At 39.2% G+C, this 20454-nt stretch overlaps 6 protein-coding genes and 1 long non-coding RNA gene across 11 annotated transcripts; 4 read left to right on the forward strand and 3 right to left on the reverse strand.

Annotated features, from left to right (window-relative positions):
• The first annotated feature begins 14 nt into the window (after positions 1-14).
• LOC124200986 (beta-sarcoglycan-like) lies at positions 15-1483 on the forward strand. Its single transcript, XM_046597406.1, has 5 exons — positions 15-258; positions 319-395; positions 460-538; positions 598-772; positions 831-1483. Exons 1-5 carry the CDS (start codon positions 155-157, stop codon positions 1377-1379), a joined length of 984 nt encoding a protein of 327 aa, XP_046453362.1. The 5' UTR covers positions 15-154; the 3' UTR covers positions 1380-1483.
• Positions 1421-3340, reverse strand: LOC124200983 (interleukin enhancer-binding factor 2 homolog). Of its 2 annotated transcripts, none has more exons than XM_046597404.1 (8): positions 3189-3340; positions 2786-3122; positions 2541-2709; positions 2290-2470; positions 2109-2229; positions 1933-2044; positions 1713-1865; positions 1421-1650 (listed from the first exon to the last, which is right to left on the reverse strand). In XM_046597404.1, the coding sequence occupies exons 2-8, from the start codon at positions 3113-3115 to the stop codon at positions 1481-1483; spliced, it is 1236 nt and encodes a 411-aa protein (XP_046453360.1). In that variant the 5' UTR covers positions 3116-3122; positions 3189-3340; the 3' UTR covers positions 1421-1480. The 2 variants fall into 2 exon arrangements, with proteins under 2 accessions (XP_046453360.1, XP_046453359.1); XM_046597403.1 differs by having other exon boundaries at positions 3202-3290.
• A 261-nt stretch (positions 3341-3601) lies between these two features.
• On the forward strand, positions 3602-5847 carry LOC124200984 ((Lyso)-N-acylphosphatidylethanolamine lipase-like). Its single transcript, XM_046597405.1, has 9 exons — positions 3602-3968; positions 4033-4115; positions 4180-4389; positions 4453-4579; positions 4639-4847; positions 4928-5045; positions 5126-5150; positions 5218-5379; positions 5439-5847. The coding sequence occupies exons 1-9, from the start codon at positions 3898-3900 to the stop codon at positions 5661-5663; spliced, it is 1230 nt and encodes a 409-aa protein (XP_046453361.1). The 5' UTR covers positions 3602-3897; the 3' UTR covers positions 5664-5847.
• Positions 5848-6315: 468 nt separating this feature from the next.
• On the reverse strand, positions 6316-11105 carry LOC124200990. Its single transcript, XR_006877451.1, has 6 exons — positions 10783-11105; positions 10521-10622; positions 10088-10315; positions 7743-7868; positions 7489-7639; positions 6316-7412 (listed from the first exon to the last, which is right to left on the reverse strand). It is a non-coding gene; the product is annotated as an uncharacterized LOC124200990 (long non-coding RNA).
• LOC124200980 (neprilysin-like) lies at positions 6381-9805 on the forward strand. The gene is made up of 16 exons (XM_046597398.1): positions 6381-6517; positions 6587-6672; positions 6735-6854; positions 6916-7077; positions 7143-7432; positions 7501-7704; positions 7759-7872; positions 7950-8091; positions 8148-8362; positions 8425-8601; positions 8670-8773; positions 8840-8898; positions 8960-9011; positions 9075-9142; positions 9212-9354; positions 9411-9805. Exons 1-16 carry the CDS (start codon positions 6459-6461, stop codon positions 9750-9752), a joined length of 2337 nt encoding a protein of 778 aa, XP_046453354.1. The 5' UTR covers positions 6381-6458; the 3' UTR covers positions 9753-9805.
• Positions 11106-11776: 671 nt separating the features above from the next.
• LOC124200991 lies at positions 11777-18661 on the forward strand. 3 transcript variants are annotated; one of them, XM_046597415.1, is made up of 7 exons: positions 11777-12055; positions 12129-12182; positions 12248-12371; positions 12444-12538; positions 12602-12761; positions 18274-18513; positions 18586-18661. In XM_046597415.1, exons 1-7 carry the CDS (start codon positions 11945-11947, stop codon positions 18600-18602), a joined length of 801 nt encoding a protein of 266 aa, XP_046453371.1. In that variant the 5' UTR covers positions 11777-11944; the 3' UTR covers positions 18603-18661. The 3 variants fall into 3 exon arrangements, with proteins under 3 accessions (XP_046453371.1, XP_046453370.1, XP_046453369.1); XM_046597414.1 differs by lacking the exons at positions 18274-18513; positions 18586-18661 and adding exons at positions 12831-13069; positions 13155-13360 and having other exon boundaries at positions 11785-12055; positions 12251-12371; XM_046597413.1 differs by lacking the exons at positions 18274-18513; positions 18586-18661 and adding exons at positions 12831-13069; positions 13155-13360 and having other exon boundaries at positions 11786-12055.
• Positions 18662-19388: 727 nt separating this feature from the next.
• Positions 19389-20353, reverse strand: LOC124200994. 2 transcript variants are annotated; one of them, XM_046597418.1, is made up of 3 exons: positions 20130-20353; positions 19938-20062; positions 19389-19878 (listed from the first exon to the last, which is right to left on the reverse strand). In XM_046597418.1, exons 1-3 carry the CDS (start codon positions 20255-20257, stop codon positions 19679-19681), a joined length of 453 nt encoding a protein of 150 aa, XP_046453374.1. In that variant the 5' UTR covers positions 20258-20353; the 3' UTR covers positions 19389-19678. The 2 variants fall into 2 exon arrangements, with proteins under 2 accessions (XP_046453374.1, XP_046453373.1); XM_046597417.1 differs by having other exon boundaries at positions 19389-19881.
• Positions 20354-20454: the final 101 nt, after the last annotated feature.

A 20454-nucleotide genomic window follows, 5' to 3' on the forward strand; every position in this document is an offset into this window, starting at 1 on the left:
ACAATTTTTTAAAAAGACAGCGCCGCCGCTTCCCAGCCTCTAAATGTTTGTCTGCTACGTCAATAAATGTGATTGTTTTGATTTCTAGACTCTTTGGTTGTGTTCCAAGTCAAAATTTTGGCTAGATTTCTGTATTTGATAACCTATTCAAGCTATGGATTGCAATAATGGAGTGCCCTCACAGGTTTCTACCCTCTCTAGGGCTGAAAAAGCTTTGGTGAAACGGAACGTCAGCCGCCCTTCTTTGGCTAATAACGCGTACTACACTTACGAAAATTAAAAAAAAAATACATTGCAAATAATTTCTTCACCTTTTAGACCAAATCCACAGTTTTGTGAAGATTCTGCTACTGAAGATCATGTAAAAACTAAAAAGGCAAAGAACCAGCCAAGAGGTTGAACTAAATAAAACATTTTTACTTAAAGGATTCACTTTACCTTTAACATCTTTGGACGCAGGATATACTTTTTGGGCGCTGGTGTTTGTTTTGTGTGTTGTTGCATTAGGGAACTTTTTTCTCACCATAACTATTTTCAGGTATAGATTACCATTTAATTTTAAAAATTTCTCCAGTTACTGAAATGTCATTTTTACAGTGTTCTTCATGTTACAAAATCAATGGAGAACATTGAAGTTGTCCCCACTGCAAATCTCATCAAGTTTTTTGGTGATCTGGAGATGAACAAACTCATGAAAGCTGATGGAATGTTTACTGGCTTTAAAGAGAGCCCAGTAACAATTACCAGTGATGGAGATGATCTAAACTTCAAGGTAATGAAATTTAAACAAACATGGAATAAGAAAACAACTATTAAATATACCCATGTAGGTTATGAGTGATGAAGAACCAGAGATCATCATCAGTCAAGATAAAGTCGAGTTTCGGAAAGTCGAGGGTTTCGAGATGTTCGAACCGCGCACAACCCCAAAGACTAGCGCATTTTCTACAACTTTTCCTAATTTCGGTTTGCCTAAAGGTGTTTTGAACTTACACATCAAGAAAGCCACGGCCAACAGGATTACTAGCAAGTTGGAAGGCTCCTTACTTATCAGATCAGAGAAAGCCATTCGCGTGAAAGGCAAAGAGGGAATGAGGATCCGGGGCAAAGAAGTTGTAATGAGAGCCGACCAGGATCTTCTGTTGCGCAGTATCAATGGAAGCATTATTTTAGACGGATCTGATGGCGTAATAATGGATGTAGACGCCATGGCCGTGACTGGGAGACTCGAAGATCACAACGCAACAAAAGTGGCTGAATACAAGTTGTGCATCTGCATGCCAGCCGGGCAGCTTTTCCGAATCCCTGTTCTTGAAAGCACTGATACAATCAATTGCGATTCCGTTGATCTCACGGGCGATGATAATCCCTGCATTTAACTCTCAATACTCATAACAAATCTGTTTTTTCTAGTCATTAATTGAACCGAACTAGTCATTGTTGTTCACACCGAAAGTCAATACACGGAAACATCAAATCTTTAGATGGCAGAATCGGCTTCTTTCTCTGTTGTAGGGGCTTCAACTTCTTCAACTTCCTCATCTTCGGGTTCCTCGCCGGTTTTCCTATCGTATAGTGTTGAATCGTAGACACTGTCCTGAGGAGTGACGACGATGCCGTTCCATACAGACAATTCAGCAGTAGGGTCCACTAAAGGAAAATTTGGAAAATAAGATTGACGCGTCAATGAATATAATTAAAAGTTGAAATACCATTTTTCTGATCAAGACAGAGAATGGCGTTGTAGCCTCCATGAGAAAGGATCCGTAGGAGATTCTGGGCGGTACGACAAAGTAAGTCTTCCTGTTCCATCGTCATTACCATGTGAACGCGAATGGCTCCCACCTCACAAGGATCAAGTATTCCTAAAGACAAATTGAAATAAGAAATCTCGCATTGGAAAAATGCAAACTATTATCCTTGTCTACTTACCACAAGAGCCCGGGAGAAAGAATCCAGCTGACAAAAGTTGAATGACACGACGGAACGCTAGATTGACGGACAATGCTTGTCGATTAGGGGTGTTGAGTACGCTAAAATGAGCCTGTGATTACAAAAATATCAAGTTAGTAAACTCTGAAAACCAATAAATAGAAACTGAAAGTTACCAGAAGATCGATCATCCATGGGCTCAATGGTTCAAGTCCTTTTATGCGTGTCCTCATATCACGTAATAAGCGAATCAGGACTTTAACTGATGTGTGGTTAACATTTTCTTCGAACCATCGGCTGAATATTAATAAATGTTTAGCGAAACAACCACAGAAGAATTTGAAAGAAAAATGTTACCTGTGTCGGACGGCAGCTAAGTGTGACTGGAGATATTTCATGTCTAGATGCATTGATGAGCTGATGAGCCTAAAGTTGCGGCCGATAGTTGTAATTAAAACTCGAACGACCGCTTTTGTATTTTCAGGCGGAGTCACGCTGAGAATGTTAAAACCTCGGTCAGTTATCTCAAGTTCATGATCTGAAACCAAGTAAACATAATTATTTAGAAGGAATACACTGAATACACTAGTACACCAATAACAACATACTTATTTGTGCTTGTTGCTTCTGCACCTCCTCCAAGATTTTGGCCCCAAGGGAACGAATAGCTTCATGTGTTGGAAGAGTTTTCAAAATGACGACAAGATCAGCCACATTGTGACCGCAGACCATTGTTCCCTTTTTAAAGGATCCAACAATCCTCACTTCTTCCAATTGCTGAAATTAAATTCAAAATCACAATAAGTGGTGGTTACTTGTCAGGCACAAAAAGTCATAAAAAATATGCACTTACGCAAGCTTCAAAGGATCCTGGGGCCACAGTAAGTCCTTCAAGAATCCCCTGTACTTTGAGAAGAAGACACTGAATGGAAGTCTGCTCGTTGGCAGGAGGGACAAGCTCAGCATGCCGTTTCAACAAAGCTTGAGTGAGATCTTTATCATCAGGTTGGGGTTTGAGTCGTGGGTAAAATGATTCAGAAACAAACATATCAAACGGCATTCGAAGGATATGAGGACGAGGTTTAAAGCCGGACATATGATGCATTGGTCTTCCTCCCATCAATATCGGACCGGCCCCACCGCGCCGTAACATACGAGAATTTCGACGAAAATTTCCACGCATGATGATTCTACAAATCAGAGATGTTTGATGGAGACACAAACAACACTAGAGCTCAAATAAAAATACTATCAACCTCGTTTAATAACTTTTGCAAAAGCTACAATAAGACGACCAAATTCAAAGCAGAATCGACCTAGCAGACAACAACATCTACGAAATGTCGAAATGCCACGAAACTCAGCCGGCCGCAGGATGCAGTGGTCATGTGCAGAGCAAACGTAGCCTAGCCGCTGGCAAATAAAAAAAGTGAATAATGTACATATAAAATGTAACCACAAAAAAAATAATTTTAAAATTAATTAAATTTAAATCTCGATGCAATAAATCCAGTATACTGGAGAACTATTTATTGCAAACATTTGCTACTACAGCCATCTATCCACAGCAATAGCCACTTCCATTCAAAATTGGTTTGTTTACAATTTTCAAGTCAGCATTACGTAGCAATCCAATCATCAATAAAGTTGAAGCAGACGAACTCAAGGTGCTGCAGATTTATAAAAGAGAAAGAAAACTGTACGTCCGAAGTTCGTCGAGAGATAACATATTTACAGCACAACGAGCAGATTGTAATACGCTTAAATAGTGTTCGTTCCTTAAAATCTCGTGATTTTTCAACTTTTAAAGGTTTTGTCTAAGCTCGTCAGACAGTCCTTGATTCATTTGCATAAATAGTAGCCACATTCGTTTGGCGGTCTCTACATAGGCCTAGAGTAGGAATAAGCTGTGTCATCCTATTACATAACTATAGTTTTTCTGCTGGGAATACTACAGAGATTGTGATGGAAATAGATCAACAGACTGTTATTGAACAGGTTACTCCTGGAACTGTAGCTGAAGTGGATAATAAGTGGTATGTAAGATACGAAATAAATCATAATTTTAATCTTTAGCCCATTTCATATACTTTTTGATAGTTGGTGGAGTGTAAGCAATTACATCCAGTGGTGTCCAACATCAATGTATCACCTTAAGCGAGCAGAGAGCAGAATTCTGAAAGGTAAAGTTGGCACTTTGCAGTTAGTCACCATATTCACTATTAAATTAACTGTATGATTGTTTAGTTATCAAGACTGCATACGAGGCAAAGTATGTCAATATTGGGAAGTGTGTAGGAGGCACTGAGAACAAAATATGGACCTTGATGCTCAACAAGGATGCAGAAAAAACACCATTGGTAATGCTTCACGGATTTGCTTCGGGTGTTGCATTGTGGTGCCTTAACCTTGATACCCTTGCAAGAGAGAGGCCTGTTTATGCAATAGATCTTTTAGGTAGACATTTTTACATTTTTGTTTAAGATTACAATCGTTTCATATGATGCAATATTATTCCAGGTTTTGGTTCCAGCAGCAGACCACACTTTAGCAGTAATGCCTTAGAAGCTGAGTCTGAAATGGTGAAATCCATTGAAGAGTGGAGAAAGCAAATAGGATTGGAAAAATTTGTGCTGCTTGGTCATAGGTATAAAGCAATACTGATGCAATTATCAAATAGTACTCTGTAATTGTATTTCACTATAGTATGGGAGGGTTTCTCGCTTCGGCTTATGCTCTACAACATCCCGACCGTGTTTCGCACGTTGTGCTGGCAGACCCTTGGGGGTTTCCTGATCGTCCGTCCGGGAACGATTCGAACAACCGTATCCGAATTCCTCCCTGGGTGAAGGGAATCGCCTATCTCCTTCAACCTTTTAACCCGCTGTGGCTTATCCGAGTGTCTGGACGTCTAGGTTTGTTCAATAGACAGCAGTTGTGTGTTATCCAGCTTATGCTTATCTTCCTTGTAATCAATTTTGAATCTACTGAACAGGGCCTCATATAGTGCGAAAAGCTCGTCCCGACATTTTTCAAAAGTATGCCGGGACAGTAGAAGATGCAGATGAAGCCATTTCCCAGTACGTTTACCATTGCAACGCCCAAAGTCCAACGTAAGAACGGATCAAATAATGATAATTTGATTAAACAATCGACTAAAAGTTTTTTCTGTCTTAAATATTTTCAATTTCAGAGGGGAATCCTGCTTTCATGCTATGGTAAGCAGTTTTGAAAGGATTTATTTTCCAAATCAACACTTTTAAGTATTTATTGTTCGACGCATAGATGGCTAGTTTTGGATGGGCAAAATACCCAATGCTTCACCGGATCCCCGCACTAAGATCAGACATTCCTCTAACGTTCATCTATGGAGCGAGATCGTGGGTTGACAGGCATCCGGGACAGATAATTAAAGATAGCAGAAAGGAATCCACTGTTGAACTCCACGTAAGCGACTGGTTTTCAGTGTTCAGTTGAATGTTTAAAACAAGAGCGTCTTCATTCAGGTTATTGGCGGTGCCGGTCACCATGTTTACGCTGATAAAACGGAAGAGTTCCATCATCTTGTGTTGACAGCATGTAAGACAACTGACAATTCGAAGGAAGTTATCGAGTTGACGGTAGACGAGAAACCGACCGCTGAAGAAGAACGGGTGCACGAATTACAGACGGAAATCAGCCAATCGGTATTGGGAGCTTTACAGGCGACCGAAACACTAGAAAATCCTTAAATCTGTGGATCACGATTAGGATGTCAATACTATTATATCGCATTGTCTGTTCTTCTGTTAGAAAATTATGTACACTAAATTCTTGAATATTCTATTCATGCCCAACACGATTTAGTATAATTTCAAATTTTTTTTATGTGAAAAAGTTCAAAGAAAAATACAGAGTTTCATTAATGCACTCTAATTACTGTCAGATCATTAATGCATCCTACACACTCAGCTCCGGTCGTGCTCACTCACGAACGAAGCGTTCCTTCGTTATGTAATTTTCTTTGTTGTAGAATTGAACAAACAAACTCTGGGGCGACATTCTGAAAGAATTGTGTAGGAAAAGCGACATAATGTTGATCTGTTGATAAACTGGGTACATCAATATTTCATTGAAAATGAGGATATTCATTCTACTACCATTGTTTTCGATTGCCACACAAAGATGAACTTTCCAATCTGATGCGGTCGCCAAGAACATATTGTTCGACCCTAGAACAAAAGAAATATAATCCACGGAAGATAGTTTAGACTGCTGGTGATTGTCATTCGAGACGTTAAGTGTGCTTCATTTTGTGTAGCCGTCGATATAACTAGGGGAGAGTATTTCAGGTCACGTTCCTTTATATAAACACATATCTTGCTCCACTGACACCTTTGTACATCATGTACAGTATTCCCTGTATTTAACAATCAGTAACTGGCAAGAAAATTGTCATTCTTCAAGGAAGAAAAAGCGGAGACGAGCTACCCAAAATTCGCTAAAAATACAACAACTTTTGATATTCACTTCTGTAAGATTGAACAATGGCGGATTCATTCGTCGTCACATCGACAGAGACTCTAGCCCCAGCAAATATTAAAACGTACGTATCTTTACATGTTTGACAGTTGGATTGAAAAAGTTCACTTTTCGATTTTTGGACGGCACATAGCCCGAAAAAGTCTCGCTGGATCGTGCGGGTAGCTGTCGTTGTTGCCGGAGTTTTTATGGTGGCCACTGGACTTTTAGGCTATCAAGGTTCACTGACTCAATCAAGTTAGAATTTCTTGTTTGATCTCAGTCAAAATTCTTAAAAACAGTTAGCCAATCCATCAAACAATTGGACGCTGTGATCAAAGAGCTGGGAAGTGCTCAACTTACGATCGATGGCTTTAAACTGAAAGATCCCGTTTGCAACACCAAGGAATGCGTCGTCTCAGGTAAATCTATTCAACCTATGAAATTTTTTATTATAATGAAAGGAATATGATTGGGGTTCAGCCGCTGCTTTGATGGAAGCCATGGATCCATCCGTCGATCCTTGTCAGGATTTTTACCAGTTCACCTGCGGAGGTTGGCTTCGTAAGAACAGCATTCCAGAAACAAGTTCCCGCTGGGGCCATTTCAATATTTTAAGGGAACAAGTCACTCACTTACTTAAAGGTATTTAAGAAAACTGATCTCCTCGTCTTATCGCTTAATTTTTAAAATGCCGGAACACTAAACAGAAGTTTTAACCGAGCCGAATGCGATGCGGGATTCGAAACCGGTGAATAATTCTCGAGATATGTACAAGGCTTGCATGGACACGGATGCGATTGAAATTTTGGGATTGACACCGTTGACTGAAATTCTGGATTCGTACGGTCGGTGGCCGATGACCGTGTCAAACTGGACGGCCGACCAGTTCGATTGGAGATCAGTAAGCTCATCCATCCGGAAGAACTTTGGAGAAAGTTTTCTCTTTGAAGTGTACAATTATCTTGACTGGAAGGACACTAATAGAAGCTCCATTTACGTACGTTGTTGGATCAATAAATGAATAATGATATTTTTAACTTAATGCTATCTTACTTAATTTATTAGGTGGATCAATCCGGACTGGGACTTCCGTACTCGACACTGATCAACGCCAAGTCAAACTCAACAGCTGCCGTGATGAAAGCGTATGCCAATTACGCTTTCGAAACAGCCAAGGCGGTACGGGACACGATTCAAGGAGGATCTAATGATTCCGACATAACCCGTCAAGTGGAACAGATGATTGATTTCCAAATAGAACTCGCCAAAGTATAATCAACGTTGTAATGATAAGTCAAAATATTCACCAAAATTGTTTCGCAGATTCAAACCAAGCCGGAAATGAGGAGGAACAGGACGCGGATGTACAATCCCATGAGATTAGACGCTCTGCAGCGGTGGACAAATGTTGTCCATTTAACTCGTTCAACCAACTACGTAAAAGTTAAAATTATTCAAAAATCTTCTAATATAATTTAGCTTTGGTTTGAAAAAAAAAAACAAAAAAAAAACAGATTAAATGGGCTGATTATATCAGCGACATTTACTCCGTCGTCAACATTTCTGTGACTGAGAACGAGCAAGTTGTCGTCACCGAGCCGGAATTCCTCCGCAAACTCGTCCGTCTTTTGGACCAAACTTCCCCGAGAGTTATTGGTATGTCATCAACTTGGAAAAATAAACAATCGACTAACATTTTAAATTGAATGAAGCAAATTACATCCACTGGCGTTTGGTGATGAAGGCGGGAGATAATACGAATCAGCTGATGAACTCGATCGCATTCAAATTCTGGAAAGTCTTTTACGGGGCTTCAGAACCGCAACCAAGGTGGCGGTTCTGCGTCAACAAAGTAGCCAACACGTTGGGATTCGCCGTTGGGGCTCTGTACGTCGAGAGGGCATTCGACGAACACGCCAAAAAAGATGTACGCTTTGGATTTATTACGGGAAAATTATTACAATTAAAAAAAAAATTATTTCTTCAAAGGCGATTGAAATGATTGGACATTTGAAAGAAGCGTTCAATTCCTTGGTGGAAAAATCGCAATGGATGGACCCGGAAACTAAAATTCGAGCGCTGGAAAAGGCGGCCGCCATGAAAGAATTTGTGGCTTATCCGGACTGGATACTCAATAAAACTCAACTGACACTTGCTTACGAAGGGGTGTGTCTTTACTTTCATTTACTTTTCAAATCGAATCACAGTACATGACCGCCTATTTCAATTTTCAGGTGGAGATAAACAGCAATAGTCACTTTGAAAATTATCTCAACGTCACTCGGTTTTTAGAGTACGGAGAGATGAAAGGACTTCGGTTGCCAACAGATCGTACGACGTAATTTGGCCATTTATATAACTTGTTACATAATCTCTTGCATAATCTGTTATTGTTATTTGAAAGGTGGGTCACTTTTCCGTCGGTTGTCAACGCTTTTTATTACTTTTTCTACAATTCCATCAGTAAGTTGAACCCAATTTTACCTTTAATTAATAAAAAAAAACCTTTCGAATGATTTGACAGCTTTCCCTGCTGGGATCTTACAGCCACCCTTTTTTGGAAAGGGTCGCTTGGCGTAAGTAACTCTATTCTTTTGAATTTCAAAAGGGCTTGTATAATTGAATTTGTTCTCCCGTAGTGCTCTCAACTACGGCGGAATAGGAGCTGTAATTGGGCACGAAATAACCCACGGCTTTGACGATCACGGTTGGTAAATTAAAATGACTAAAAATATTTGAATGCGCGTGACTCAATTCGGCTTCTTATAAATGACAGGGCGGCAGACAGATAAAGACGGTCGAGTCAACTTGTGGTGGACTAATCAAACGCTGACTAAATATCTCCAAGGAGCGCAGTGCTTTGTCGAGCAATACGGAAACTATACTTTCCCGGAATTCGCTGGAACTGAAGCTTTTCATGTGAGCATTATAAATTCAATTAACCAGGAGTATTATTAACACGCGGGAATTTTTAGATCAATGGAATCATCTCACAAGGGGAAAACATTGCGGATAACAGCGGCGTTAGGGAGGCCTTTTTAGCCTATCAGAATTACGTAGCCCTGAACGGGCGAGAAGCCCGTCTGCCCGGCTTGGAGCAGTACACACCGGAGCAGCTCTTCTTCATTTCCTATGGCAACATTTGGTGTGGCAAACAAACAACGCAGAGTCTCAAACAGCAAATCTTGAACGGTCCGCACAGTCCCGAACGCTATCGAGTACTAGGCACCCTGTCCAATTCGGTCGATTTCTCCCGTCACTTCAAATGCTCGAAAGATAGTGCCATGAACCGCCCTAATAAATGCATTCTCTGGTAACATAGTTATTAAAATGATGTATCTGTAATAATACAGCTCGGTTTCATTTTAAATATTCCTGAGGTGCCGGCAGGTCCCTCTTTGTCGTTAAAATTTTCTAGTTGCACTTTGCTTCAAGTGTTTAAAGTTAAAATATTTTTGTTTACCCACAGACAAAGTTGTGGGTTGACAAAGATTTATTCAATGAACCCTGACTGAGTAAACAAAAACGACAAGAGAAAAAAGTTCCACTCAACCGCCTAGCTCAGGAATAATCGTATTCCGTACTATGTAACGACTTATAATTAACGCCCCCAAATAGTCAAAAATGAAGAATAGAGATACATGTTTCCTACCTTTAAGTCTGGGAAATACGGCCAGGCATCCATCCAGAAGTGCTTCATCCATCCGCTGAAAAGTTGAATCCACCAGGCGGGATAGGAAAAAGGGCCTCAGACTCGTGAATACACCCACACTCACATGGGTGTACACGAGGACAGAGGAATTTACATAAAAGGGAATAAGAGATCACGTAACTCGGGATCCAACATCGGTAATCTTCAATCAAACGGGATACTGTTTATCTAATAAAAAAATAAAAAATTGGTTACGAAAAATATTTGCAGAATCAAAGAGTAGGAAAAAAGTTGAAAATGAGAAAGTGGGTAAACCCTAATTTTTAATAAATGGGAGAATTGAAAGTTCCCATGTTACAACATGCATGCAAGTCATGTGCATCATTAAAATTACCTAGCAGGTCACAGGGATAAAAGTAACACACATAATTACCCAAGCGATGATAGTGAGATTGTTGCTGATGACAGGTCAATACCAGTAAAAGCAAAACTGGCATATATCATGTTGTTATGATGGCTGGCTCTGGCCTGAAATCTGCACAAATAAAGAAAAGGTTACATAGTGCAAATAACAAACTACCATAGCTATATTGACAGGGGGCTTACATGATGCTAGTCAGAAACATTTCACAAATTTGAAACCGGTTTGACTCTTCTATTTAAGCTCCCACATATAATCATTAGATTTGAATTACCTGCTAGAAACAGCATGGAGTGTGTATTCAGTGATTCTCTATCAAGAACACGACCAGAGATGACACGATGACCACACCTATCTATATTTGCTGTTCTATTTTTCTCGCAGCCACGTTTTCGTACCTATACGTTTGAAAACAATAAGTGATCATCTTTTCGTTTTCTTTGTTAATTTATTTAATTAAACGTCGCCTCTTTTTCGAAACGTGCAAACAAAATCAAGCAGACGACACTAATTTTCCAATTAAGATTTCGCAGATATCGATAGAAATGATTAAAAATCGATCCCTTCCCCTAAATCTAAACTGCTCAAAAACGATAACTGAGAAATTATTTAATAAAATAAATAAAAATAGGCCAAAGAAAAGTGGAATTTATATTCTGTTTTCTCACCCGCGCTCGACATCTGATTTTTAAATAGTTCGTCTCAACAAGTTACACTGAGCCCAGAGTCTACCACAGTCACGATAAAAATAAAGATTTGCATTAGGCCCAACAGATAATTACTTTTAGACCGCCACAATAGGATCCTCCGAGACCCTCTTGGATGCCAAATGGAAATACTTTTTTTCCTGATTTAACTAATTGAATTTGACCCTTACAATCAAATACGTTTGGTGTCGACAACTAGCTTGTTGTTAGCCACAAATCAGATAAGATCTCGCTCGGTTGTCTGGTATTGTTTGACACAAATAAATTTTTCTATCCTATTACTTTACTATTACTCTACGTTTTGGTAGATAGGCCTACGTCACTACGTGTCGTAGTGTAGAGTGACATCACGTGACTTACGCGTTACAAGAGCCCGGCAACAGATTTATTACGTAAGCCTTGAATTGTGTCGATAAAGTCAGATCCTCGTCTAGAGAAGCTATTGCGCCAATTAGATAATGACGCCCTTATCCTTGGCTATATTTAGTCCAATTTTTTTCCCTATTTTAAGCGTTTACTCTTATCGGATATAGCATAGCCCTGGCATAGCCTCAATAATGCTCGATTGGGTTTTTCACTTATTACGCCGCCAGTTTTAATTGTTGCTCTTGGGTCGACAGTGACGCACGTTTTCTAGATTTGCTGCCTGAACACATCACAACACACAACCTGACATTTTGCATATTCAAAAGAGTAGCCTAATAAAATCCCGGTTCGATATCTACTTATATGGCGCTGCTGCACAGTCTGCATTCCCAATTTTGTTGGCTCAGAACTGCCAATGTTATTTTGTTGCTTTGCTGGTTCCAATCGAGTGTCGCTTACGGTGACTTTTACATGGTATCGTATTCATTTGATTCAATTAAATTAGATGGTTAGGCATTGATTAATTAAAAATGAATTATCTTTACAGGTGAATTCAACGTTAATTTATGATGCCTGCGTGAGTGATTGTGAAACATCTCAGGTAACAATCGTCGATATATTTTGAAACCGTGTTCATTTGATTTTTGGACGTGGTACAAATGTTAGCAGGTCGACCAAATTCTGATTGGGGACTGCCAACGAGGCTGCAGGTTATTCGACACATTAATTATTCAGAATTCGATATTCGCACAAGTTGACGAGGCGATTGCTCTCCCAAACTGTCAGCGGTGTACGTTAAATAGAATTAGTAGAATTACTCGAATGTTACTTACTAAATCAGTTGATGCTATAATCATTACAGCATGTGCAGAAGCGTACGGTAGCGCAGTCGGTGCGGTGACGGCCTGTTTTGACGGCTGTACCAACGCCCAACGGGAATATCATGCACGATCTGTGGTAAGAATTCCCTTTGACAGCGAGAAAGATTGATTTTTAAAAACATTTTCGTCATTTTTGCAGCTACTGCGTCAATACATCAGTGATTTACAACGCAACTTGACCTTTTTCGAATGGTTTCCTAGGCGACCTAAAACAGTTAATAATTTCGGTTGGCCTTCCGCATTGAAAAGCGGCAAAAGTGTTCGGCATTCCGACGAAACTCTCAACACCATCACTACTCGTATGTATTTCAAGTTAAATAAAGCAAAAGCTGGATTAATAATAATTCTGTTTTTATTTCTTTTTATAGCTCACAATCTGAATGATTCCAGACTCTCGGACAAGTCGCAAATGAATTTTCGCGCCAATTTGAATCAGCAGCTGCCAGTTGATGATCAAAGTACGCGGAGAGGGACGTTGAAGCAACCGACCACAATGCCCAACTGGATGGTTCACAGCGCCTTGGCTGTTTTCGTTCTTGGCGCCATCATGGTTTTGGCAACATGTTGCTACTGTTGCATCTTTGGCCGACATCACATTACCAAATACGTAAGTCATTCTAAACAGATATTGGCAAAAAGTTTTTATTCGCTTCGTTCTTTAAATTGATGTTTATGTGAACTCATTTGAATAGATGCCGAGTCGGAGTAAGTCAATTGATAGCGATCTGCCCCCAAGTTACGAACACCTTATGAGGAACACTGTTTAAATACCATTTGCTGTGATGTGATATTATGTGTTAACATTTCATGAAACAGAGCAACGAGGAATTTTAGTATATAACGTATCTTATAGAATTATAACACGGTGGATTCAGACTAAACCATGTGTATTTGTGTACCTTTTACTTTTTTTAACATTTACAAAATATTTCGAGAAAAAGACAATAAGAGAGGGAGTAATTTAAGTGAGAAAGAAAGAGTTATTTTTCCGCGGAATCATATTCCATAGTTTAGTTTTTCTCCTTCGGTGTCATTGATATTCGGTCATCTTCTTCGTCGGTTCCGGTCCTTCTTCATCAGCAACGGTCATCTTCTTCACAAACTAAAATGGCCATGAATTCCTGATAAAAGAAATGCTCTCATCTATTTATCTCCTCTTTCATATATATATCTATTCATTCCCCTTTTTACTACTTACTCTTCGCCTTCTATTCTCGCACCTTTCCCTCCTTCTTCCTTTTCTTCCTTATTCACTCCGTCATTAAGCATCGCATATCCTTGCACTCACTCCTCATCGTCATTATAAAAGAGTCATTAGTCAAACTCATAAATTAGCAATACAACATCTACAAAATCAGACATTTTTTTATACATTTTCTTAAAAGAAAATTTTGATTTCCTTTTATTTGCTGCTGGCTCCGGTAAGAAATCCTTTCTCTGGTCACCATCAGGTATCTCATCTCCGGTCACTTTTTTTTCCTCTTTTTTCTTTTTGGACTTTTCAGCATTCTTCATTTGGTCCAGTTGAAGAACCAAAAAGACTCGTTTCCCAAGAAAGTTGGGCATTTCCGGTTTATCAAACACTAAAATAGGGAACAAATGCTCATTATCTCCAATTTTGATCACGCCCATAAAATATCCTTTGATATCGTTTTGTTTTAACAACGATTTGTACTTTCCGGTTCTTTTCCTTAGCTTGAAATAGGCCTCGTCCAGTTCCTGTAGTTCCGGTTTTCCAAGTTCTCCCCACAATTCAGTTGGAATAAACGAGTCGTAATTTTGTTTGTCGATGACCATCGTTGTTGTATGGCTGTTGATTTCTGCTTCGATAGTTTTACTATATTTCATTAAATTCTTTTGGGCAGAATTTTTAAATGTTGATTTAATATGCTGAAAGAAATAACCTAAGTTCTTCTTCAGTTCTCTTCCTCTTGTAATTCCGTCGCTATCCGGAGCACTTTCATTTTTCCCCGAGAAGACAAATGCAAAATTTTCAATCATGGCCTCAACTGCACCTTCTAGTTGAGGTCTTATCATCTGGTAACGAGCCGAATCAGTCAAATTCATGCTGGGCAATATGGTCGGACACCAGCAGATGGCCAAGTTCTTGGCAGTCATCCGGTTGACTTTTGCCTTTTCAGTCACTTTAACCAAATGCTGGATAAGAAATATTAGCGCATTATAATTGGCTGGGCTCAGCCGCGTCAAAAGATCTCTCAAAGCAAGTAATTTTGTATTGCCATCGGCAGGTATTTTAAGGAAGATGTCGTTGATTTCACTCATTTGTTCTTGTGTGAATAATGGCATCTTTCTTTGAAAGAAAATTTTCAGTGCTGTGGCCACAGTACTGACCGAGACATTCATTTCGTCTAGATTGAAATCTTTCGTAGCCTCTTGGTGTTTTTGGTAAATCCGATCTGCAGCGGCTTGTCGGCCCGGCACCCGGTAAAGACCCTCAAAGTCGAGTCCATTCGTTTCTATAAACTCCACGCATTTTTCGACAAAAAGAGCTACCTCATTAGCCTGGGTTGGCGCCGCAGCAGCACCATCGTCCTCGAACGATGAAGTAACAACTGACTTTACGGTTAGTACTAGTTCGTTCTGTATGTTGGGAGACCCAACATTTTTTTGGGATTTGGATTCTATTTCATCCGCACGAGTTTGGTCAACGTCGATAGCGTGGTCATTTGGATTTGGTAAACAAACAGTTACAGTCGAGTTTGCTATTTCCCGGATTACATCATTCGGGTTCGGGTTATTCGAAATACAATTTTGAACGGCGTCCAGTTGTCGTTTGATTAGTAGTTGATGGTTCTGTATGGAAGAACCAACATTTTCTTGGGATTGTGATTCTATTTCATCCGTACGAGAATGGTCAAATTCGAAATCAACGTTGTCATTTGGTAATAAACCAACGTTAATAAATGAGATTTCCATTTCCGGGATTATATTTTGGTTTGTTGTATTATTGGCGTTCACGGCGTTTGCGTCGACGTTCGGTTGTTGTAATGGAACATTACTTTGGTTTTCGATAACGTGGTCATTTGGTAAAGAACCAACGTTTGTCGAAATAGCTATTTCTGGGATTGAATTCGGGTTATTGGGTTCCGAATTAAAATTACCCACTGCGTTCAGTTGTATTGGAACGGCGTTGGGTTTTCGTAATCCGCCATTGTTTCTGCAGTTCTTGCTGGGATTTGGCTTTATCCAAATATTTATCACAGCTAATAACAGCAAGGTAATAAAGACTCCAGTGAACGCCATCACATCAAGGTTCAAGACTTGTGTCGTTTGCTCTGACGCGGTTTCGTTCTCGCTTTATAGACATGGGTCAAAGTAACGGCTGCGCACGACGCAAAAACTACCCTTTTCTTTAAATATTCTTAGATTAATTACAATTACTTCAAATATTTCTATTTAAATATAAATAATAGACTTTTAAAAATGTTTTTCAAATAAAATTTTTTCGTTAGGACAAATATTTAGATTTATACCGCTGTTTTTAAAAGAGGAAATTTCCCCGTAGACGTGTAATCGAGAAAAAAACTGCCCAGAACGGTACCCACTTTCCGAACGCCACCGCTACAAATTCATTTGAGTTTCGCTTTCACGGTTTGTTTAGGACGTTTTATATGGAACGGCGAAATGTCTGATTCGTTCGTTTAAGTTAAAATTAGGTAAAACAATACGTTAAATATTATAGACTTCGTTTCTTAGATTGGATTGGAAATGTTTTTATTCTAAGCTATTTTTAAAGTTCTTTTCGAATTATGAACTTATAGGGTGGATAATTCTTCTCTTATACTTATTAGTAACTTCAAATTAAAATTCACAATTTTTTTTTTCTAGGAAGAATTTCTGGATCTTGTTTGTTGGTTGGGTTCCCAATCCACTGTGGTAAATTGTCCACAGTTTTGTCAAAAGCCATTAGAAATGGGAGGAAGAGCCCTATAGCAAAAAGTCATCAAACCTTTGGTTACTGCGCTCAACGAATTAAATCAATCGCAATCGCTCAAATAAGCCCACCCCTTCTATAGGGCAATTCGGGGTCTGTTTTATTCGGTTTTTTTGAGCCGTTTTATCTGGCAACGCAGTGTGGCGAAGCAGATGCGAGTCATGCGACTGTGTAAGGGATATAGCAAGGGCATGGAGAATAAATAAAGGAGTACTTCTTATTCCTTTATTCCTACTCCATGCTGCCTTCCTCGTGCACCGGAAGCCGGACACCCCGTCTGGTGTCCTCCCTCCCCCACTCGACCCCCCTTCTAGTGGGCTTGGGCTGCGCGTCAGGCCATGAAACTCAAAATTTTGAACGCGTTTTTCTGGGCACTCCTGTTCATTGGCACACCCTAAACCGCCCTAAACCTCACGTTAAAAATGATCGCGTGACGAGATCTACAACCTATGCCTTTTCGTCTTTCAATAAGAGAAATCCTGTTTTCCTATAGGGAAGTGCCGATTTAACTATTGAATTTACCGGAATTTACCTTTGCCCGCCTTTACCGACCTTTTACAATCAAATACTTGTTGTCGAAAACTTGTTGATATTTGTTACTTGATAGCCCCGAAATTGTCGATAAAGTCAGATCCTCGTCAAAAGAAGCTGTTGCGCCATTTAGATAATGAAGCTCTTATCCTTGGATTTAGTTCAAATTTCTTTCCTATTTTGAGCGTTTCATTCTTATCGGATATGGCCTATAGCCTGACCGAGTTTAACTATGCCTCTGATGGGTTTCACTTACTTATTATACGCTGCCAGTTTTAATTGTTGCTCTTGGGTCGACCAAGTATATAGCTCACGTTTTCTATTTGTCGCATGAACACCGACATTTTGCATATTCTAAAGAGTAGCCTAATAAAATCCCGGTTCGAAATCTACTTATATGGCGCTGCTGCACAGTCTGCATTCCCACTTTTGTTGGCTGAGAACTGCCAATGTTATTTTGTTGCTTTACTGGTTCCAATCGAGTGTCGCTTACGGTGACTTTTACACGGTATCGTGTTCATCGAATCAATTAAATTAGAGACCTTCAGAGGCATTGGTTAATCACATCAAATTAATTTTGTTTATACAGATGAATTCTACGTTAATTTGTGATGCCTGCGCGAGTTTCTGTGAAACATCTCAGGTAACATTCGTCGATATATTTATTTTTGAAGCCACATATATGTTTATTTGATTTTGGACGTGAGACAAATGTTATTAGCAGGACGACTTAATTCTGATTGCGGACTGCCAACGAGGCTGCAGGTTATTCGACACATTAATTATTCAGAATTCGATATTCGCAAAAGTTGACGAGGCGATTGCTCTCCCAAACTGTCAGCAGTGTACGTTAACAGAATTGGCAGCACTAATTGAATGTACCAGCATATTTAAATCAGTTGATTCTAATAATTACAGCATGTTCCGAAGCATATGGTAGCGCAATCCGTGCGGTGACGGCCTGTTTTGACGGTTGTACCAACGCCCAACGGGAGTATAACACGCGATCTGTGGTAAGAATCCCATTTGAATGAAATGAGCTGCGCGGAGCTGCGGAAAGATTTACTCGGATTTACTTTCAACAATATTTTCTTCATTTCTATCTAGCTACTGCGTCAATACATCAGTGAATTACAACGCAACTTGACCTTCTTCGAATGGTTTCCTAATAGGCGACCTGAAAAAATTAATAATTTCGTATTGCCTTCGGCACTCGAAAGCGTTCAGCGTTCCGACGAAGCTATCAACACCACTACTTGTATGAATATATTTAGAACAAAAATATAATAACACATAGGCCTACAATTAAGTTTTACTGCTTTTAGTTCACAATCTGAATGATTCCAGACTCTCGGACAAGTCGCAAACGAGTTTTCGTCCCAATTTGAATCAGCTGCCAGTTGATGATCAAAGTACGCGGAGAGGGACGTTGAAGCAACCGACCACAATGCCCAACTGGATGGTTCACAGCGCTTTGGCTTTTTTCGTGGTCGGTGGCATCATGGTGTTGGTTGCATGTTGTTACTGCTGCATCTTTGGTCAGCATCACATTACCAAATACGTAAGTTTGTCTAAAAGTTGGAAAAAATATTTGACTTCGTTCTTTAAATTTGTGGTTATGTGAATTCATTTGTTAGATGCCGAGTCGGAGTAAGTCAATTGATAGCGATCCGCCCCCAACTTACGAACACCTTATGAGGAACACTGTTTAAAACCATAGGCACATAATTTTTGTTTTACGTAGGAAACCACTATACCATTTTTGTTATAACTATATGTATATAACAAATGTGTGTTGAATGTGTGTAAACAGCAGAGAGTAGAGAAACCGAGGGGTCGCCGACTCTTTTTCCCGTGGTTCACTCATCGTTGGGGGGAAAAAGAGAAATTTAGGGGAAAAAAATAGGCAAAATTAAAAGGGAAATTAGGAAAAATTAAGAAAAATATGGAAAAAATGAGGGAAAAGTGTGGGAAAAAAATTTCCCATTTTTACTTTGGTTCACTTACGGAAAGAGTCGGTGACCCCTCGAGAGAAACTGAGTAACGAGACACTTTAGTAACGTATTTTATACCCGTTTATAAACGATAAAACACGCCCTACTAAGACGCGCCATCCAAGCGATATCCCAGGTATGTACAACGGGATGTTGGCGTCCCTCATCCCATGTGGATGTTCAGGGTACGCTACCAGTATGTACATAAATGGATAAAAAATTAAGAAATTCTTTGATCCCAACAGTATATGAAAAACATATACAATGGACATACCATCAAGTACATTCAAAGAATGTACCGAAAGTATGTTTGGTGTACGTACAGTTTTCATCCGATTAAGATGAAAGCTCATATATATAACTTTCTTATCAAACACGATTAACAAATACATAAACAATTCGTTCAGGAAAACAACGCAGGACGACAACACACAGCAGATAAAATCTTAAATTTCAATGTTTATTCATATTAGTGAAATAAGATAAGATTATTAGTTGAATTTTAAGTTCAATAGACGAGACACAAAAAACTTTCCTATTTCTGGGAAACTGGTTGGAATTCTGATACATTTATACATGATAACATGGAAGGGGTATAATTCCAATTCAGATAAACAAGACACGACAGCTTCAAACAAATTTGTTGACGACAGAGGGTACTCAAACATAGATTCAACCTTCAGATATCTTTTCCCAATAACATATGGGGTGCCAGCAATATCGACGAAGTTATGAATCAAGAAATATTGCAGTGTTTTATCATGAATAATGACACAACTGTCACGCAAGCAATTTGAAAGCTAATTGAAAGCTCTATTCTTAATGAGTCGTGATCATCAAAGCAGTAATCACTGTCTGGTTCACTGTCCGGTTGATTTTCTTGGTCCAGGTCTACTTGATTTTCTTGTTCATTGCCGTACTGTCTGATTGGGGTTCCTGCTTGATTTGCACATAGTTAAGAAAGAATAATTTTATTGAGGAAAAGCTATGTATACCTTCTCTCACTGAGTTGTTCGAATAACTTTGGTGTGTGACTTGTCTCATTGTGCGCCCCAGATGTTCATTAAAGCTTCCAGGTATGTCACCTACATTTCCATTATTCTCTTCATATGGCATATTTCTAGTAAGAACAGTAAGACATTTAACTTAGTGTAAGACACATCACAATGATATCACAAGATACTTACAGTAAGTTAGGCATATCTTCGTTTTCCACTTGTGCATAGTATTCGTTTAACTGTGCATGTACCCGATTCCTAATTTGTCTAGCACCAACAATAGTCTTTTGACGTCGTTTTCTAATCATATTTAGCATTTTATTGCACTGTGATTGCTTAGTTTATAGTTCTAAAAGTGAAGAGAGCAAAAAAAATCTTAAAAGTCAGAAGTCAGAGCTGTCAGAGAATCAGAAGTCGACATCTCTAGTATTAGAAATTGTCAGATCAATATTTTTCTATATTTTTTTTACTCATTACATAATCTTGACATAACAATAAATAAAGTAATTTTAAT

The sequence above is a fragment of the Daphnia pulex genome, chromosome 8 (assembly GCF_021134715.1).
Source record: "Daphnia pulex isolate KAP4 chromosome 8, ASM2113471v1".
NCBI classification, from domain to species: Eukaryota; Metazoa; Arthropoda; class Branchiopoda; order Diplostraca; family Daphniidae; genus Daphnia; species Daphnia pulex.

Bases quoted from the DNA above. Each gene is read 5' to 3' on its own strand.
- LOC124200986 (XM_046597406.1), top strand. From the start codon at position 155: ATGGATTGCAATAATGGAGTGCCCTCACAGGTTTCTACCCTCTCTAGG. The intron at 259-318 runs GTACTACACTTA...TTCACCTTTTAG, and splicing joins CCTTCTTTGGCTAATAACGC to ACCAAATCCACAGTTTTGTG. The intron at 396-459 runs GTTGAACTAAAT...CTTTGGACGCAG, and splicing joins GGCAAAGAACCAGCCAAGAG to GATATACTTTTTGGGCGCTG.
- LOC124200983 (XM_046597404.1), bottom strand. From the start codon at position 3,115: ATGCGTGGAAATTTTCGTCGAAATTCTCGTATGTTACGGCGCGGTGGG. The intron at 2,710-2,785 runs GTAAGTGCATAT...ATTTAATTTCAG, and splicing joins CAGGATCCTTTGAAGCTTGC to CAATTGGAAGAAGTGAGGAT. The intron at 2,471-2,540 runs GTATGTTGTTAT...ACTTGGTTTCAG, and splicing joins GAAGCAACAAGCACAAATAA to ATCATGAACTTGAGATAACT.
- LOC124200984 (XM_046597405.1), top strand. From the start codon at position 3,898: ATGGAAATAGATCAACAGACTGTTATTGAACAGGTTACTCCTGGAACT. The intron at 4,116-4,179 runs GTAAAGTTGGCA...ATGATTGTTTAG, and splicing joins AGAGAGCAGAATTCTGAAAG to TTATCAAGACTGCATACGAG. The intron at 4,580-4,638 runs GTATAAAGCAAT...ATTTCACTATAG, and splicing joins TTTGTGCTGCTTGGTCATAG to TATGGGAGGGTTTCTCGCTT.
- LOC124200980 (XM_046597398.1), top strand. From the start codon at position 6,459: ATGGCGGATTCATTCGTCGTCACATCGACAGAGACTCTAGCCCCAGCA. The intron at 6,673-6,734 runs GTTCACTGACTC...TCTTAAAAACAG, and splicing joins TGGACTTTTAGGCTATCAAG to TTAGCCAATCCATCAAACAA. The intron at 9,355-9,410 runs GTGAGCATTATA...GGGAATTTTTAG, and splicing joins CTGGAACTGAAGCTTTTCAT to ATCAATGGAATCATCTCACA.
- LOC124200991 (XM_046597413.1), top strand. From the start codon at position 11,945: ATGGCGCTGCTGCACAGTCTGCATTCCCAATTTTGTTGGCTCAGAACT. The intron at 12,539-12,601 runs GTAAGAATTCCC...TCATTTTTGCAG, and splicing joins AATATCATGCACGATCTGTG to CTACTGCGTCAATACATCAG. The intron at 13,070-13,154 runs GTAAGTCATTCT...TCATTTGAATAG, and splicing joins GACATCACATTACCAAATAC to ATGCCGAGTCGGAGTAAGTC.
- LOC124200994 (XM_046597417.1), bottom strand. From the start codon at position 20,257: ATGCTAAATATGATTAGAAAACGACGTCAAAAGACTATTGTTGGTGCT. The intron at 20,063-20,129 runs GTAAGTATCTTG...TGTTCTTACTAG, and splicing joins GAAGATATGCCTAACTTACT to AAATATGCCATATGAAGAGA. The intron at 19,882-19,937 runs GTATACATAGCT...GTGCAAATCAAG, and splicing joins GAACAACTCAGTGAGAGAAG to CAGGAACCCCAATCAGACAG.